Below are 18,121 nucleotides of genomic sequence, written 5' to 3' on the forward strand. Positions count from 1 at the left end.
GGACATTCAATGAATTATGCTTTTTGAAAATATTTTCCCTCCAACATATTTTTGTCATCCAAGACGCTTGTATTGTCAGAAAAAATATGAAAATGCTTTTCTCCCGCTCCTCAGGAGGATATTACCTGCAAATCAAATCAATTCCCCCTGAACACAGTGCTGTAGGGCTAGGTGGTGTGCATACTGGTGTTAAATATGTCATTCCCATGTACTATTTAAAAGTTGTGCTGTTTTTGTCACCAATTCTTTTGCTAAAAGCTAAAAAAAAAGAAGAAACTATCACCTAACTCCTAACTGGTTGAGGCACTGAGTTGAGGGGTAAATTAAAGTAAAGCTTGGAACATTCATAAGGTTTGACACACGCTTAGTGTGAAAAATTAAAGTTGTGTGGTGTGTGTTGGAGTTTTGCGAGTGTTGCAAGCTTTACTTTACTGTTTTTTCTCAAGCCAACATTCCCCTGTAACCACTGACTTCTTCAAACCACACCAGAAATTTTTACTTTTACCACATGATTTAGTGCTGGTTTCCCTTTCCTCCTTTTACTGCCGTGTATGCTTTGTATGCGACTGAAATATATGAAAATGGTATAACTTCAGTTCGCATTTTTGTGTGCACAGAGTTTTGTATCTGAAAGTCTAGTAGCAGATGACACACATTGGTAATTTAGCCAAAACAGTGCAGTGCTGTGTTTTTGGCAGTGCATGAATGCATTCCAGCAGCTTGTTTCCAATATCATTGGACTAAAATATGCCGAGTATGCCGGCGGTAAACAAGACGCCTATTCTGCTGCGTTATGGGATAGAAATTGGAGGCAGTGACAATTTGGGCGTCTTCAGCCAGAGCAACATGCCCACCCCACCCAGTGGTAAGGAGCAAGGGGGGGGGGGAGGGGGGGGTCAATGCATTCTGACACAAAGGCACAACAGATAGGTGCATGTAACACGTGTTCAGAGTGCAAACAGGACAATCCAGCAGCAATGATGTCAATCACAACAAAACGGCTCCGCCTGTTTCAGTCAGGGTTATTTCTTTGTCACTGCCTCTCTCTCTCTCTCTCTCTCGCTCTCTCTCTCTCTCTCTCTCTCTCAAGATATATGCATTAAAAACAGAGCACTGAAAATTCCTCTGTCTCCCCTTGTTTCCTCAGCTGTCCTTCCCCAGCCGAAAAGCACTCTAGAGGCCTTGGAACAGCGAATGACCAAGTACAAGGAGGCTTACGCTCAGGCTAGAGCCAATGGGGCTGACCGCAAGGCCAGAATGCACGAGCGCATAGCCAAGGTCAGCGGCTAAAGGTTACAGGTCAAGGCTATAACAGATCTTGGACCTGTGAGATTATCTCACCCCCTGACCCCTGACCTCTCAATACTGTCTGTCCAACAGCAATACCAAGGTGCCATCCGAGCTCACAAAGCCGGGAGAGCCGTAAACCTGGAAGAGCTACCTGTCCCACCTGGTAAGGTGCAAAAGCACCACCTGGTGCTAATCAGATACAAATTTATCAAATTGTTCATGTTTATTATGAATAATCTCCCTACCAGTTATTTCAGTTGTGGTTAATTTAATGGGGGATGGTGCTGTCCATGGGCTCAACATGTTAATGTAAGGAAATCGGTCTAATTCATTCTGTAAGTTTAAAAGAGAAGTTTGGAAGTATAATATGGGAGCCTTGAAGAGCAAGGTTTTTTTCTTGCATATCTCTCAGGAAAAATGGATAGATCCACATATTGCTCCTCAAATGTCCTGACAGACCATTCCTAGTTGATTGTCACTGCTTATTGGTTGTATACTGCAGGCTTTCCTCCAATCCATGGGCAGGAGAGGGAGAGAAGTGAACAGGACTTTTCTGGAATGTTAGACGCTGCCAACAAATTGGCTATGGAAGAGGGCGAAGGGGATGAAGATAAGGAACAGTTACATGTGGTGGGTCATTTTCATGACTTCCGCATCATACCAGAGACAGTCAACCTGTTAATCACCCGTGCATTTTTTTTACTGTCACAGCTTAAGGTCAAATGTTTAAGTATTCATGAGCAGACATATAAATATTCATGCCGAATGACTTTGCTTCTGATTGATTAAGTGTGGAAACAATTCTGCATATATTTCTGATATATATAAGAATCAAACAACCATCTTACGTTATGTCTTATTACATAATGCATGTTCTTAAAAACCCATGTTCAGCCAAATGCTTAGTTTTCATTAAACTAATTTCCCATCATACCCTGTTTCTCATTTTTCCCCTTCAGAAGAAGCCATCGGTCAAACAAAAGCCCAGGAAGCCGATGCTTGCAGTGTGTCCTATAGCACATGACAGCGCTCAGTCAGCAAAGCAGTCCTGCATGGCCATCCCATGCCAATCAGACACAAAGAACAGCCGGGGGGAAGGACTGTCTTCCCAAGGTCAGGCCTGCTCCCTGAAAATATAAAGCACATGGGGCAGTGGCAGTTGTCTCGGTGCAGTACAGTGTAGTACAGAGCAGGTATCTTTGACAACCTAATTTGGCATTATCCGTCAGTCCACAAGTCGTATGAATTTGTGACTTATCAGATTTTTCAGAATTTATTCATTTGGCAGTATTGTGCCTTTCCTCTGTGAATATATGGCTTCACATTCTTCACTTTGAGAGAATGCTAAATTGGGTGTGAGTCACAGTCACTGTTTGCATGACTGCAGTAACCTTGCCAGACTAAATAACTCAGATTATTTCATGTTGACACACTTTTTACATGATCGACAAATAGTGTGGCCAGCTAGTAGTGTAACTGAGCTAGCTCTCAGAATAATTGCTCTGCTTAATGCCAACATGCTGCTTGGATACTAACGTAAATATGCATACAATAAAATTGTTTATTCTTAACACATGCCCACTAAGTTCCCTTATGGACTATAGTCTCACTACAATTTCTGGACACCATTCTCCATTGACTTGCAAGCCAACATCATGATCTTGTGATATGTCCACCATCTTTGATATGACTCTGTCTTGTGAGTGGCAGAAATGGATGCCCATTAACGACACTTCCTCCTGGTTCCTCAGCCCATCAGCAGCTTGACTTTGTGGATGGCCACAGGAAGCAGACCATGAAGGTGGGAGTGCAGGCCAAGCAGAAGGATGACCTGGAGCAGGACAGGCATTGCATACGCACTGTCAGTGGGAATATCGCTGATGTCACAAAGGAGGCTCTGTCATTGGTCAGATATCACCAGGGGTTGGGGAAGCAATAATGAATGGAGCCCCGTTCGAGAATGTAATGTTTCTTTAAGCATTTCTTGGTCTCTTTTTCCAGGTGCCATTTCTTCCCACAGATGAAGATGATGATTTTGTCATGATTAATCATACTGACGTCCAAATCTCTCAGAGGGCTGACCAGGTATATTCTCAGCTGTCCACGCTGCTGAAGGAACAGTATGAGGTGGGGGCCAAATCACTGAGCTATTTGACGAAATAGATAATCTAAAGTTCTTATATTTTGGAATATCCCATTAAGTGAGTTACATCGAGTAAGGCAGAAAGAACTTGATCGTGAAATCCTGTGAGCCAATCATGAATTTTCTGTTTCCACTTCCAGAAATGTGCAAATTATTCCAGGCAGTTCTCCCATCTAGGAAACATCACAGAGACCATAAAGTGAGTATGAAACTTTAGGACATAATAGTTGGCTGAACATAAACTGAAAAAAGTGGGTAAGGAACTGGGCTTGTAACCGAAAGGTCGCAGGTTCGATTCCCGGGTAGGACACTGCCGTTGTACCCTTAAGCAAGGTACTTAACCGAAATTGCTTCAGTATATATCCAGCTGTATAAATGGATACAATGTAAAAATGCTATGTAAAAGTTGTGTAAGTCGCTCTGGATAAGAGTGTCTGCTAAATGCCTGTAATGTAATGTAAGGGTTGAGAGTTTTGTTATTGACCATAATAAAGAGATGGTGGCCAGTCATAACCTGAATTCCTCATTTTCACTGAATGTGAATGTGTAGCAACAATGTTGTGTGCCACAACAGCCAAACAGCACAGCAGTAGATTTTGGTGGTAGCTTTGAAGTAGAGTACTTCACTGTATCCCTACTGCTGTGTGATGCACACTTCACACAAATTGTTTAGTTACTTCACAGCATCTGATGAACCACCAGCATTCTTCACACATCTCTTGTACTTTTTCAAGTGTGCTTTGGCATTGCATTGAAGTGGTTTGGAGTTTTAAGGATAATTGTCAATAGTAACGCCTCTCCAGTGTGCGACTATATTTTGCATTTGTCTGTCTGCAAATAAGCGTTAACTGTATTAGGGGAGAACATGAGCTATAATATTAGTGAATACTGTCTCTGTGATTGTTTCTCCTCTCAGGTTTGAGAAAATGGTGGAGAGCTGTAAGAAAAACATGGAGACCCTGGAGCAGTCACAGGCACAGGGGCGGGACCCCCCAAAACACTACTTTGAGAAGAGGACCTACAGGATCACCAGGTGGCCATGAGAGATTTGACAATTATTTTTATCTTTTATCTCCCACTGTGAAGGAGCAACATTCCTTCTCCTCTAGCCATCGTCTCCTCCCTCTAAAATCACCGGTATGTGCCTTTACATTTATAATCTAGCCATTCCTTACACTATGGCACAGAGATACAGATAGGTATAATAAATCCTTTACCATAACACTGATGCTCCCTGCATTCTTTCCCTTCACTCAAAAAGCAAACACCTAAAGAGGGCGATAAAATCACTGCCTGTTTGCCTACTGCAGGATCTTTCCAGAACTCAGCAGCACGGAGATGGTGGTGACCATTGTGAAAGGGATGAATCTTCCAGCCCCTCAAGGTTCTGCAACGCTTCTGCAACAGAAACAGGCTACATGCTTTTTTCGACTAAAGGCTGAGCCCTACAGCCTAAATATTGCTTTATCAGTTGATTCCGGGCCATGCCATTAAATGACTATGACCAGGAGTGCATAGCAGTGGAATATAATAGGGAATTGGGGGGGGGGGGGGGGGTTAATATGACATGGTTTCTGTCACATATGCCTGATTCACAGTGTTCATATGTTCGGGGGCTTCTTAAGTCAGGGGGGCTCCATGCTTTGTTAACTTTGCTCTGAGATGACAAAACAAAACATGCTCTCCTCTTCCTGTTTAGGTCTGTCAGCTCAACAGCTTAATGCCTTTGTCAGATTTGAGTTCCCATACCCCAGCTCTGTGAGTACCTATACCTAAACTAAAAAATTTTTATGAGAACTAAAGCTTATTCCTTTTCTAATAGCCAAAAACGTAAAGGTAAGAGTGTAAAAGTTGTGTTTAATTGATCTCTCAAAGTTATATTATTTGCATATTTGTTCATTGGATGCCCTGATCCAGGAAAGCTTTCATTAATTTCTCTTAGCCTATGCTCCATTTGCTCATTTCCCAGCAGTATGATTAGTGAAGTAATCTAGACCTACATTTCTACACTTTCTTCTGCCACATTTTAAGAAAATAGTTGCATACAGCACTTACACTTGTGTCAAATAACCTACACATATTCAATCACATTCAGTGTAAATTAATGCTCCGGTATATCCCCATAGGAACAACCCCAAAGCCATAAAACCACAGCCATCCGGAAAACCAGCAGTCCAGGTGTGTGCACCAATGGTGAGATCCATGTGGTCAACTGCACAAGGCAACTGTGAGGTACTTGTGTGACAGGTACGCCCTGCTCCTTGTCTTTCTGACCAGAGTTCAATCAGAGCTTCACACTGACCATCAACAGGAACCACAGGGGCCTCCGGAGGGTCATCCAGTCCAAGGGACTCAAACTGGAGGTGGTGCACAAAGGGTGAGTAGCCAAAAAAATATGTCCTGGCCGTGCTCCACACACTCTCAATGCTCCATCTGTCTAGAAGAATGCTAAATGTTTTCTCCATATCCCACAGGACAGACAATGAGGGGGAAAACTAATTTATTGGTTGTGTGTGTGTGTGTGTGTGTGTGTAACTGAAAATCCAAAATTTTGTCCCAACAGTGCAATGTTTGTTAACTGAGTTGATCTGGCTTTCTGCCAGGTGACCTTGTAACATTCCATGTTCTCAAGGAATTCTGCTGGGTGGGGCACAGAATTTAGCTTTTGGGAGTAGAAGTGTTTTGGTGTGACCCTAGTTTGTATAATCTGTTGAATGTTTTAGTAATACCGATATTAAGTGTGGGGCTTGAGAACGCGTTCTGGCAGGATAGTTTTGGTGGCAGCCCCTGTAGTTTTTAAATTCATACTGATAATTAGTAAAATGTTTGTTTTAACTCTACTGCTACAGTTCTATTTCCATTACTTTCCCCTCTACAACACCTACCTAGAGCTCAGTGCTATCTACCATGGTTCACATCTGCGTAGAAAGAAAACATCAAATCCAGAACAGTAAAGTCATTTAGTTTGAATTCAAACTGTGCAAAACTATTGTTTAATGGGGTTTTTTTTTTTTTCGGAAGCGTAAACACAGCAACAACAGATTTTACTCCATTTTAAGTACGTCACATGTCCAAGTCAAACCCTGACAAAATGGCGTCTTGACCGACAGGGGCTTCCTGAGGAGAGACAAGCCTGTGGGCTGTGCACTCCTGAAGTTGGGCAAACTGGAAACGGAAAGCGAAATGCGAGACATAATTGAGGTAAGAGACTGAGCATGAATATACAAAGCCTGGCCAGGGTTCAATTTCATTTGGTAAGAAATGTTTTCATCGATATGAGATTTGTGCAGTAATTGGTGCCTAACTGCATACAGCTTACATGCATCCCCCTTAATTGGCTCATTACTCTCCTCTTGTGGGTGTTTAATGCTTTTGATGTCCTGCTACAGTCTGGCTCTGGCTCATGCAAGTGAGATTTCTGGGAATGTGGCAGCCGAAAATGTTTGTTTTTTCAGATCACTGAGGGGCGGAAGACCACGGGGGGGCGTCTGGAGGTTCGGGTGCGGCTACGAGAGCCGTTGAGTGCACAGGACCTGCAGACCACCACAGAGCACTGGCTGGTCCTAGAGCAACCCCAGGTACTGGTTCGGTAGTTCAGTCTCCCGCAGTTCAGTTTTTTTTAAAAACTTAAAAAAAATACTTTTCTGGCCTAATGCTCCTCTTTTTTTTCATAGGTTCTATAAATGACTTTTTGAAAGGTGTCTCGCAAGGTACAGTACAGCATGACCCACTTATTTTCCTTCATTTTGTAAATGTACACCATTTATAATGGCATGAGGAACAGCAGTAATGATTTTAAGTGGACCCTTTCAGATGGAAGGACGCCTGGTCAATCAAAAACAGTAATAGGAAAGTAACAGGAGACTTGGAGGACTCACTGAATGTTAATGCTGTTGGAGCTGCCCTGGTTCTTGCATTGGGACATAATGTGTAATGAATGCATCCCCTCATTGTGCCTGTACATAGAAAGATGCTCATATATAGTTCACAACCCTATGAGAGGGTTGTGAACCCTGACATTTTGAAAGCAGGTCAAGAGAGCATGCGTTACATTTTATTGTTCCATTAAGCACTTACCTGTACATTCCAAAACAAATTCCCATGAATACCATACTACATTGCTATGTATGGTATTTTTGTGTATCATTTATTTCCTACAGTATATTCAGCTGAAATGATACGCAATATACTAAAACTCATATGTTCAACTGAAATGTAATGTTGTCTTAGTATTAGGCAATGTAAATGTATGAACCTAAACCATTGTAAGTGAAAACAACATTTTTACGATGTTTACTTGCTAAACTGGCAAAATGAAAGCACTGGCTGAAAAATGTATGCCTATAAGTACATGTTAGTGTAACACACTCTGATGGACTACGGTTGTAATTTTGCTCTAGTTCTAGTGTTGTTTTCTCACCATGTTTAAAGCACTTTTGAATGTGGCTTTGGATAAAAGCATTTGCCAAATTACTAAATTGTGATCTTCTATACTTTCCTCTCTCATTTTCCTCTCAGTCATCGCCTCCTCTACCCATTTCTACAGTCTCTGCATGCTGCATTCTCCATAACTCTCTGCCTCCATCCTTGCCACCAGTGTCACTACCTTCTGTATCACTGGGCCTTCATTGCGATATTGTACTTTTGTATCCTGCAAGTAACACAATGTCTCCACTTTTGCCCTGGATAAGAGCGTCTGCTAAGTCAATGCAATGTAATGGAAGTTTTTTTCCACACCACTGAGCAGCTTAACAACTTGTTATATTCTAGCCTATTTACTGTATAATAACCCTATTTGCAGTTGCCTTGTCTTTTATGAGTCACAATTTAAACCAATATAACGAAATGATAATCTGCACTGGATGGGTTCTGCCTGTTTTGTGTAGCGTAGCCAACACTACTGAAGACGCTGCCAGATGTCAGTGAAATGGATTCATGTGCTAAACTGGGATGAAATGCTGCAATATTTTGATGTAGAAATCTACCCGTAAGCTACCTGTTAAACTAAACTATTTGGACATTTAATGACTAGTTCTCATCTAAATTTACCCTTCGTGAAAATTTCTAAAGAACTACTCTTTTCAAATATAATATTTTAAAGCTGAATGGTTTTCCTTTTACTTATATAGTGAAGTAAAATGTTTCTGTTTGAATCATTTATTTTAAATATGTAACAATCACAGTAAAGATCTACAATGGGACTGAGACGGACTTAATATTTGTGGTCTCAGAAGAAATTTAATCAGCAGCGAGAATGACTCATGAGTCATGGAAAATGTAATAACAAAATGTAATAAACATCAATATAGCGTCTGCCAATATTTCTTCCTTTTTTATCAGTCAGTCGGACTTCTGTAAAACCTGTTATGTGTCATTCTAATTTAGCGAGCCAGGATACACTTTCAGCCGAATATTTTATCTTACAGTGTGCCTCTCTAATTCCAGTTGTCAGTTGTAAACTGTCAGCAAGGTGCTTGACGACATTGCAAATGAATGGATTGTCGCTTTGTAAACACCAGTTGCGCTGCTTGTTCACAGGCAAGACATCAAAAGCTTACGACGATTCTCACCGTTGTTACTGTTCTCTTCTATCCCTACGCCAAATACAAATTTGGATTTAATTTATATTAACATTTATATTAATCTTATACATGTGATGCACTCATTGCCTTACATCCAACTCTGATTTTGTCAGCTTTAAGGGAGATTTTGCACACGTGTAGGCATAGCTCAGTTTGAGGCTGACCGAAGAACATTTGTGATCTCCCTTGAATGCACATTCAAGCCTGTAAACAAACACAGCTGGTCTGTAGGAATGAAGCAGCCCAGCAGACTGTGGGTGTAGGTTTATAGAACAGCGAGAGATTAGCAATCAGCTCAGTGCATCTGCATCGTCTTGGCCAGCACAGATCCACAAGTCCAGCCAAAACCAGAGGTGACCTCACCTCCCACATGTTGTCTGCAGAGTAACCCACACACACACCACACCTGCACAAGAGGCCTGTCTGCATTACATTAACTCAGTTTCTACTGCACAAACTGCACATATTGCAATTAAAGATACTTTTTTTTTTTTTTTTTTTTTAATCATCACTATCATTCTGGCCATTTCCGGACCAGGCAACTAACTGCCATTTGTTTTCGTGATATACGATATGACACAGCATATTTTACCTCTTACTCAAAATGAAAGCCATTCAGAGCAGATTTTTATAAGATTTATTTTACAGATACAACAGCGTTCAATAAAGAACACTGTTTTTATTGACATGTTTGTAGTGTACACTGAAGGAACTTTTTTTGGCTTAAAACATTGATTTTGTCCCTTTTTAATTGATTGTTATGTTTGAGGAAAATTTATTTGAATCCAGTTAGTTCCATGACAATTTCTGTCTTGTAGAAACGGATACTTCTGTTAAGTTGCTCCGAGTTTTAATGGAGGAGAAAAACACTGTCAAAAAAATAATTTTCATAACGAGACTTTACCACACAAAGCTTCTCAGGGGGGTTCGGTGTGGAAAGAAACAGAAAGTGCTGGATTTCAAGAGGTGGAAGTCTCAGTAAAATCTCCTGTCTGACTAGAGTCACTTCAATGCCTCCCGTGTGAAGAGAATCTCAAAATGAAAAAAAAAAAATTAATCTGAACTTCTGCACAAAAAGGCAAACTTGATATAAATAAAGCATACGTAAATAATGTAGAGCTGAGCGTTTATGAATAATGAAGATTCTGAAATCACAGTCTTCTGTAATAGCACATTCTGGTTAAGAAGCCCTTGCTCTTAACATTATGAAAGCTTCCCAAATGCTGGGATCACTTGCCCACCACCAAAAAGCAGCAGAACAGTGATGCTGTAACAATGAAAGGACCGCTTGTCACTATTGTGCGTCTATATCTGGGGACCAAATATTCATAGCTATCCTATAGTCGAAGATGAACATATGGCTTGCATATAGTAGTCCTCAGCACTTTCTACATCCTTGCACATTCCAGAGAACCTCGTGATACATTCTTGTCCCCTTATAAATGCTATCGCTACTAAGATGACCTTGAGTTTCTCAATTCAATATAAAGCATATGAAATGATTCGTTTAAGAAATACTTCCCTTCCCTGACAAGTTTTTTTTTCTCAAGAATTGCAATATATCTCCCAGTATATATACACCTTGAGATGCTTTTGATTCAAGGAAGTTCTTTTAAGAAAACACTTAGGAATATCTTACAAATTATGATTTTTGCGATTTTTTTTTAGCATAATGTACAGGCTCTCCACCCAGCTGCTTCTAATAAATAAAATCATAGTGTTCCTGAAAACAACAGCCTTTTGTAACTGCAGCCATAAAGACTAGCTCTATTAATGAGTTAAGCATTCTGTAACAGAGACTTGTTTCTGGGCTTCAAAACCAACAATGTATTTTAAAATGCGTTCTGCCCCTTTTGCGAATAGATGGTATGCACTGACGTCACTTTCCCACCAGAATATGCCCCCTCAGTCGGACTGAGTGGCAAAACATGCTGCGACATGGCTGCCTTTAGTAGAGGAAACTGCAAAACCAGGAGTAAAACAAACGATTATCTGCTTAAATGAAAGGCAGTTGGACTCGACAGTGATCCTTACAACTTACCAAAGAACCAGTGGTCTATGGACATTCAACAAGAAATCGGAGATATCTTTTTACAGACTGCCGAAAGCTAAAGAAAAGAGAAGCAAATGGATCGCTGCAATTCGCAGAAACAACAGGAATCCAGGCACGGAAACGTGGATTTGCGGTTGTTATTTTGTGTCAGATATGTTGGATTTTTGGGTAAAATCGCACAACAGCTTTTTCCCATTTTAGATGTGTTTTTTTGTGTTTTCGCGGCATTCAAGCTGAACGCTAACGCTGCCACTCACTTCCACTTACTGTGACGTCATGTGCATACCCTCTATAGCAAATAGCTTAGCTGTTTATGTTGATGCATTCCGGAGTGCTGGCAGTATCCAGGGCACTCAAGTCCTCAGCACTCAAGTACGCTCTCACTGTACATGCTGGCAAATTCTGTGCCCTGGATACTGCCAGCACTTGTTTTTGAAACAGGGTTGTCTGTTAAATCACAACTGGTTTTATGAGCACAAAAAGATCCAGTTAAATAACTAAAGACATAAGTGATATTTTGGTGTTTGGAAGAGGTTGTCTGAAAGACAGCTTCCTTGCTGATGTCTATTCTCACCAGGCTTCTGAGGGTGCACCCCTTTTTGCCTGGGAGGGAGACCCTAGTAATTAACCCCCCCGAAAACAACTCTATGCTGCGCATTGGTCACACCAACTCACTTAATCACCTCCTTCTTCCCTCCACATGTTGTGGCTCAGGATCCATGCATTTCAATGCATTGTCAGTACCTCCATTTTAAATTTGATTCATCGTTTCAGTTGAAGCGTAAGTGCTAAAACCAGTTCCCTGGTTGACAGCGTATTTTCAATACTGCTCTTGTGTAAAATGAAATGAAAAGCTAAGTTATAAAATGAGTCTAGAGGCTGATGCACCCAGAGGAAGACCACTTAACGTGGAGGGGGGGAGGGGCACCCTGGGAGGGGCAGTCCTGCTGCTTTACCACATCCTGTTAGGGGTCATGCTAACCAACCCGCTCTACATGCAGCACAGTGCACTTCCTCACAATCATCAGTTTAGAGCAGTTGCTGCACACATCCAATGATCCTTATGAGAACGCACTGATCAACCTGGCACTAGGACCTGCCGACTCGTCCGGGTGATTAAAAGGCTGCTGGATCGACGTCTGCTCTGAACTGATACGTGTGAATGAAGCGTCACTTCTGTCTCTTCAAAGTGGGTCGCAGTTTCTAAGAGCTCCATCGCCGTTCGGCCCAAAGGGACCTGTCCACACATTCCGGACCAGAGCTTTCCAAAAGTAAAGCGATAAACCATCATCTGCTCAAAATAAATAATATAAAAAAAACACCTGAAGCAGCAGTTAAGACACAACTGACCGGTATCTTCACCATCGCAACAGGATCCACTGGCTGGTGACTTTCCACACAGAGGAGGTCCTTGTAATCGTACCCTCTGTCCTGATGTACATCGTACTGCTCGCGTCTTGACTGGCTCAGCGCAAGATGTCCGCCGGAGCGGCTGCGCTCTCTTCTTGCACGGAGTAAAGCGTTGAGTGATCGTTTAATAAAGCTACGAGGTGAGACTGGAGGCCAGAAGAACCGCGCTTCTTTAGGAATCCCAGCCCAGGCACTGAGCACAAGCGTGCGAATCGCTCGACCGTCCCCTCCTCCCCCCACCCCACGTCCACGATTAGCCCCTCCCTCTGAACTGGAAGCAGTCCCCCCAGTTGTGGCAGAACGACTCTTGGCTCTCGAAGGCCCCCGGCCGGCACGGAGGTCTCACGGTCGCGGGTTTGGGGGAGTCCGGCCGGCGCGTGGGTGCTACAGAGAGGTCTCCGGCGCGGCAGGCCCCGCCCTTGCCGAGAGCACGCCGCGCCCGCTCCTGTCCCACAGCGGCATTATGGGAAGGGACGCTGCTGCAGCGTGGAAGCCCGTGATGATGACGGAGTCCGTTGGCTGCCCAGGCCTGGAAAGTTGTTGGATATGGTGCATAGAAGATCGGACCGGAGGAGCACGTTCTCAGCACAGCTTTCAGGCTCTTGGAATTGCAGATGTTTGGGCTGGTGGGATGAGGAAGGGACGGGTAAAGAGGAAAGGGTCACGGACAGTTTCCTCCTTCAGGAGATGACTGGATGATGGCCCACTTTTAGGAGACGGGGTGAACAGCGCTGACCTCCTTGAGGAGACAGGTGGAAGAGACTGTCCTTTTCTATCTATGAGATGTTTTCCAGGATGTAGAAGACAAGCTCCATGACCACGGGTCCCTCGCTCAGCTGACAGGCTCCACCGTGGATTACTGGCACCAGGGCACTGTCCAGGTCCTTCATGTACTGAGGGAGCAGGGGCTGTCCATTACTCCCTGCTAAGTACCCCACCTGGAACACACAATGGGGCTGTCACGCTCACTATAAATCAGGACGGACCTCAAAGCCCTAACTGCCACAGGTTGTCGACTGATTGTGTGTGACAAAATGACAAGCAAAGCACCAAACTGGGCTGTGTTGTAACTGCAGCCAAGATTCAGGGTGTTCAGCAGGTCAGTTTCCTGTCAGAATATGTAGGAGACACAAGGGATTAAAGCCAATAACTAAGCAAGTAACGTTGCAATGCTGTCCTCCCTCATATGATACACAGTACCACTGTTACGGTTCAGGTAATCAAAATACTGAAGAGTAATACCATATGCCAGACAGAGCTGCTCTGATGGCAGCAGCCCAATCCCAAAGAGTGTGTCCTACGCATCACAGTCCTGTTCTGGTGACAGACAGCAAATTGCGCCCTCACCTGGTCGGAGTCCAGCGTGACACGTAGCCCCAGCTTGGCCATGCCGTCTTCTTTCAACAACTTGAGGTGAGGGCACAGTGCTACACAGAAAGCTCGTGCTACATTCTCCGTCAGACGGCTGTGGTCAGCAGGGTCGCTCAGGCCATTGGGCTGGTCCTCGCTTTGCAAGAAGAACACCTGTGCCGGGCAAAGGTCAAAGGACAAGGTCATCAACGACATGTTGTGTTCACAGCCAACTTAATACTTGACGGTATTCACCCTTATGTTTTAATGCAAATAGAAACCAGGCAAAAAAAAGCCTGCGGATAAACCAATTCTCCCTTGGTAGTTGATCCTACAGTTTTCACATATGTACACAATAGTTCAAACTAACAGCTGATTGGTTTAAGTTCATTCCATTCCTCCAATACGTAGCAAGAAACTGGACAGAAGTTATGGGAAGAGGTGTTTATGCAGCAGTACCTCTGTCCAGCGAATGACCTTCCCGCTGGCCCTGTACTCAGACCCATGGAAGATTTTGATACTGGTTATGGACTCCATGGACTTCCCATCGATGGGGCTGATGACCCTGTACAATGGACACAATTTAGTCATTTAGTAAGAGGCTTTTAGTCTTTTACTAGCTTGTAGGAACTTTGAGGCTGTCTGAGAGCTGAGCAGGCTTTGCTGGCCAAAAAGAAAGCCATCTGTGTCGAAATACAAATTTTCCCACGATACTTTAACAGAATAGAAGTAAACAGGCTGCCTCCAAGATTAACCCTTTTTCATAATTTCTATTACCTCAACAGCTTGTCTACTAATAAGTTGTTGTACAGTGCCATTTTTGACATTAGCTTGTGCGCTGGCTTAGGCCTGAGAATTAAAACAAGCGAGCCTTTGGTTTTTTACCCCTTGTTGAAGTTGGATTCATCCTCCTGCCACTGTATGTGGATGTGCTCCTGGCACTCCTCCTGGTCGGCCTTCCCGCAGGGGATGTCGAAGTCCTTCATCTCCCGAAGGGCCTGCCGCAAGGCCTCCATCATCTCAGCGGTGATCTGCACCATCACGCCGTCTGAGGGGGAACAACGCAGAAGCCCAACACTCAACGTGCGCGAGAGAGCTGGATGCACACAGACCCATCCTCCTCACCTTGCGTTCGGGGGGGGGGGGGGTTAATTAGGCACACAACTACCTTTTACAAGCTGAGGTAAAGGTAATATGAGGCATATAACCAGACATGAGTAAACAGGCATATGAGCGAACATCGCACCGTCTAAATAAAGCTAGCCATACAGACATACACAAGCACACGCACATGCATGCACGAACACATGCACAAACACATCTGTGCGTACATACACGTAAACACGCGTGCGGACACACACACACACACACATGCATGTACACACTTGCACAAATGTACACAGATACACCATATCACCATAATACCACTTAAACACTCTACATTCAATCTTAAATGCAAAACGATTCAGAGCTGATGTCCATCTCGGCTTCAAAAGCCACAGAACGCAACGAAAGAATGTAAGGTTTGACAACAAACAAAATGAGAGGCTCGGGATAGGAAAGTACCTTCCACGATGCTGGACTTGGCCAGGTATCCAGATGATGCCTTCAAGGCTCCACTAAACACAAAGAAGCAGGCGCCTGTAACTGAGGCAGAAACACAGTGGGAATAATTAGCAGCATCTTCATGACACAGTATCCACGAGGAGAAAGGAAATGACTTCCTCCCCCAATTTTACCTCTAAATTATCTGATTGAATTCCAAAATCAGAGAGTCAGCCAAGTCATTTGTCATCATCTGAATAAGGCACCACTTAATTCTCAAGACCACCTTAATGTATTTAGCCCTACCGATGCATCACAAATGGCTTACTGGCTGTATTCCCGTTCGTCAGATCCCAAAATCAATGTTGCATAGGAAATAAAATCTAATACAGCCTTCAACCTGCTTTGATTTATTAGGCATTTCGATGGTTAGACAGCGTTTTAAACCAGCGTCTGAATCTCAGACAGTTCGGTTCGACAGTGTGTTCTGCAGTCAGACCTTCCGGGGTTGGCCCGTGGGTTTCTCTGTCTCACCTTTGCGGGGCTGGTTGTGGATGCTGATGGCCTGCGTCTGGTAGTTTCCGTCGTCGTTCTGCACGCAGACGAGGTGGGAGTCGGCACGCTCGTTGAAGCACGCCCCCATGGCCAGCACGTGCTCGTTGGACTTGTTCATGGCCTTTATCAGCTGAGGGAGAGACATGCCCACACAACGCGCTTTTCACAAAAAAGCCTGTCACGCCTGTTCAAATGGACAGCCTCGATCGCTGTTCGTTTCCTTTCTTAAAAATCTGAACTCTCAAATGCCATCATAGAGATGTACGCTCATGATAGTAACAGTTTCCCCAGTTTCCTCAGTTGGAGTACTGATGGTGTTCAGCGAGCCAAACTTTGTCTCAATCGGTACCTTACCAAGTGACCAGTTCTGCAGGCGTGCAACACTGACCTCATTATATCGGTTGCTTGGTATCTTGATGCAGGTCCTCCGAACCTCCATGTCTACCACAAGGCCCGTCACCACCGGCAAAGTGTACTGGTAATTACGGAAATCCTAGAAATTCATCCAGTAGAAAACATTTTAGACTAATAAAATAGTGCTTACATATACAGATTTAAAAATGAAAAACAGTCATTAACAAGTGGGAACAGCAGCACCCAGTTTTCACTTCATTTTAAATTAGGAGCTAAAACTGGACACACACAACAGAGACCAACTTCTTTATTTCAGGAAAGCTGGCAGTTAAATACCTGTGTGAATGTGTGTGTAAGTGTCTTTCAGAAGAAAATACGAATACAAACTGATGCAATAGCCTGGATCTGTTTGCCATTCCTGTCACATACAGACAGGAAAAAATGATATTTTTTCTGTGATTGCTGTCTGGCTTCCTGTTCCAGAACTTTCCAGCCCCCACTTTGCCCTCCATGACCTGCTCTGCCCCTGCAGACCCCCAATGAATGCTGCTCATTGCTGTGATTCATATAAATAAGAAGCTTTAAAACGTAATATCAACTGTATGCATAACTCATAACAGTTTTATTCTTAATCTTTATCAATAATTCAACAAATATAAGAATATAGCCAGCTAACACCCGTGTTGTAATATTGTAAATGCATTGCACATTTGTGGTTGAATATCTGCCTTCTTCAGTCACTGCACAGGCCTTGTTGCAGCTCCTCATTTGATTTGTCAGAGTATGTCCAATCTGCATTTCAGCCTTAAAATGTTCAAAATAATTATTTTGTTGTTATTTTGTTGATAAAACATTACATGACTACATACTCTTATATATCTATCACTGTAAGTACATGCAACAACACACACATACAGTGCCCTCAAAAAGTACAGAAACAGTAGAGTGAAATTTGTTATTTCTGCAATATACATACGGCAATGATAATAAGATCAAAAGATTCATATGGGACCAATGGTCAGCTTCTATTTACAGTATTTACATGCATGTATGCTTTACCATTTTACAGGAACAGCTGTTTTTGTGTCCCCCCATTTTGGAGGGAACAGTATAAGCGTGACACCGACGACTGAACAAACATGCGCACAGGAAAGGGACAGAAGAGAGGGACAGAGGACGGGGCGGCACGGTTCTCACCGCCAGGAGGTTCATGATGGTGTGGCCGGTCTCTCCGAACAGCGGCTTCCTGAAGCGCACGCTGAACAGGGGGCAGGGGTAGACTGCAACAGGCACACGTCCGATTAAGGAAGCCGCCACTAGCTCAGTTTACACAACAGATGACAACAACAATGCAAGCTGGGGGGGCCAACCCGCAGCTCGTCAACAAACAAACAAACAAACAAACAAACAGACAAACAAACAGGCAGACGCCTCTTCTGTAGCTGGGCTGAACCGAAATTTGAATTCCGGCCTGGGAATAAGACCGCACTTGCCCTGCATCAATATTTTCTGGCCCGAATCTGAGCATAACGAGCACAGAGCTGAGTGGGGAATATTAGATTTGTGAAAGCCTCATTTGAAAAATTCATAATCTTACCACGGGCTCTACGCCGGATCAAAGTGCTGAGCACGCAGGTTTGGCAAAGGGAGACCAGGAGGGGTCTCCCGTTTCGTCACGCCCCCCCCCCCCCCATCATGTACGCCTCCTCGCCTACGGAAATGCTGGCGCATTACTTTCCACCTTCTCCCCACATCTCACACCTCCCCCCCCCCCCCCAAAGGACTCTTTTTGGACCTGGCGTTCATCCTTGTCTGCATACGCGGCTTTTTAAAAAATGT

At 43.6% G+C, this 18,121-nt stretch overlaps 2 protein-coding genes across 3 annotated transcripts in view; one reads left to right on the top strand and one right to left on the bottom strand.

Annotated features, from left to right (window-relative positions):
• Positions 1-756: 756 nt before the first annotated feature.
• On the top strand, positions 757-8,099 carry LOC118225224 (coiled-coil and C2 domain-containing protein 1B-like). The gene is made up of 17 exons (XM_035413333.1): positions 757-865; positions 1,148-1,278; positions 1,381-1,453; positions 1,793-1,920; positions 2,250-2,403; positions 3,042-3,196; positions 3,292-3,417; positions 3,574-3,632; positions 4,350-4,466; positions 4,744-4,817; positions 5,133-5,191; positions 5,560-5,611; positions 5,711-5,810; positions 6,544-6,634; positions 6,889-7,011; positions 7,108-7,143; positions 7,247-8,099. The coding sequence occupies exons 1-16, from the start codon at positions 757-759 to the stop codon at positions 7,114-7,116; spliced, it is 1,560 nt and encodes a 519-aa protein (XP_035269224.1). The 3' UTR covers positions 7,117-7,143; positions 7,247-8,099.
• A 3,190-nt stretch (positions 8,100-11,289) lies between these two features.
• The window catches only part of LOC118226568 (zinc finger FYVE domain-containing protein 9-like), a 34,253-nt gene continuing 27,421 nt past the window's right edge, over positions 11,290-18,121 (bottom strand). For both annotated transcript variants that reach the window (XM_035416324.1, XM_035416323.1), the window contains exons 13-20: positions 17,480-17,562; positions 16,317-16,421; positions 15,908-16,058; positions 15,395-15,475; positions 14,714-14,876; positions 14,288-14,393; positions 13,826-14,002; positions 11,290-13,416 (exon numbers count right to left, since the gene is read on the bottom strand). In XM_035416324.1, the coding sequence (XP_035272215.1) occupies positions 13,255-13,416; positions 13,826-14,002; positions 14,288-14,393; positions 14,714-14,876; positions 15,395-15,475; positions 15,908-16,058; positions 16,317-16,421; positions 17,480-17,562 (1,028 nt within the window). In that variant the 3' untranslated portion in view covers positions 11,290-13,254. The remainder of the gene's footprint in view (positions 13,417-13,825; positions 14,003-14,287; positions 14,394-14,713; positions 14,877-15,394; positions 15,476-15,907; positions 16,059-16,316; positions 16,422-17,479; positions 17,563-18,121) is intronic.

Source organism: Anguilla anguilla, chromosome 4 (assembly GCF_013347855.1).
Source record: "Anguilla anguilla isolate fAngAng1 chromosome 4, fAngAng1.pri, whole genome shotgun sequence".
Classification (NCBI taxonomy): domain Eukaryota; kingdom Metazoa; phylum Chordata; class Actinopteri; order Anguilliformes; family Anguillidae; genus Anguilla; species Anguilla anguilla.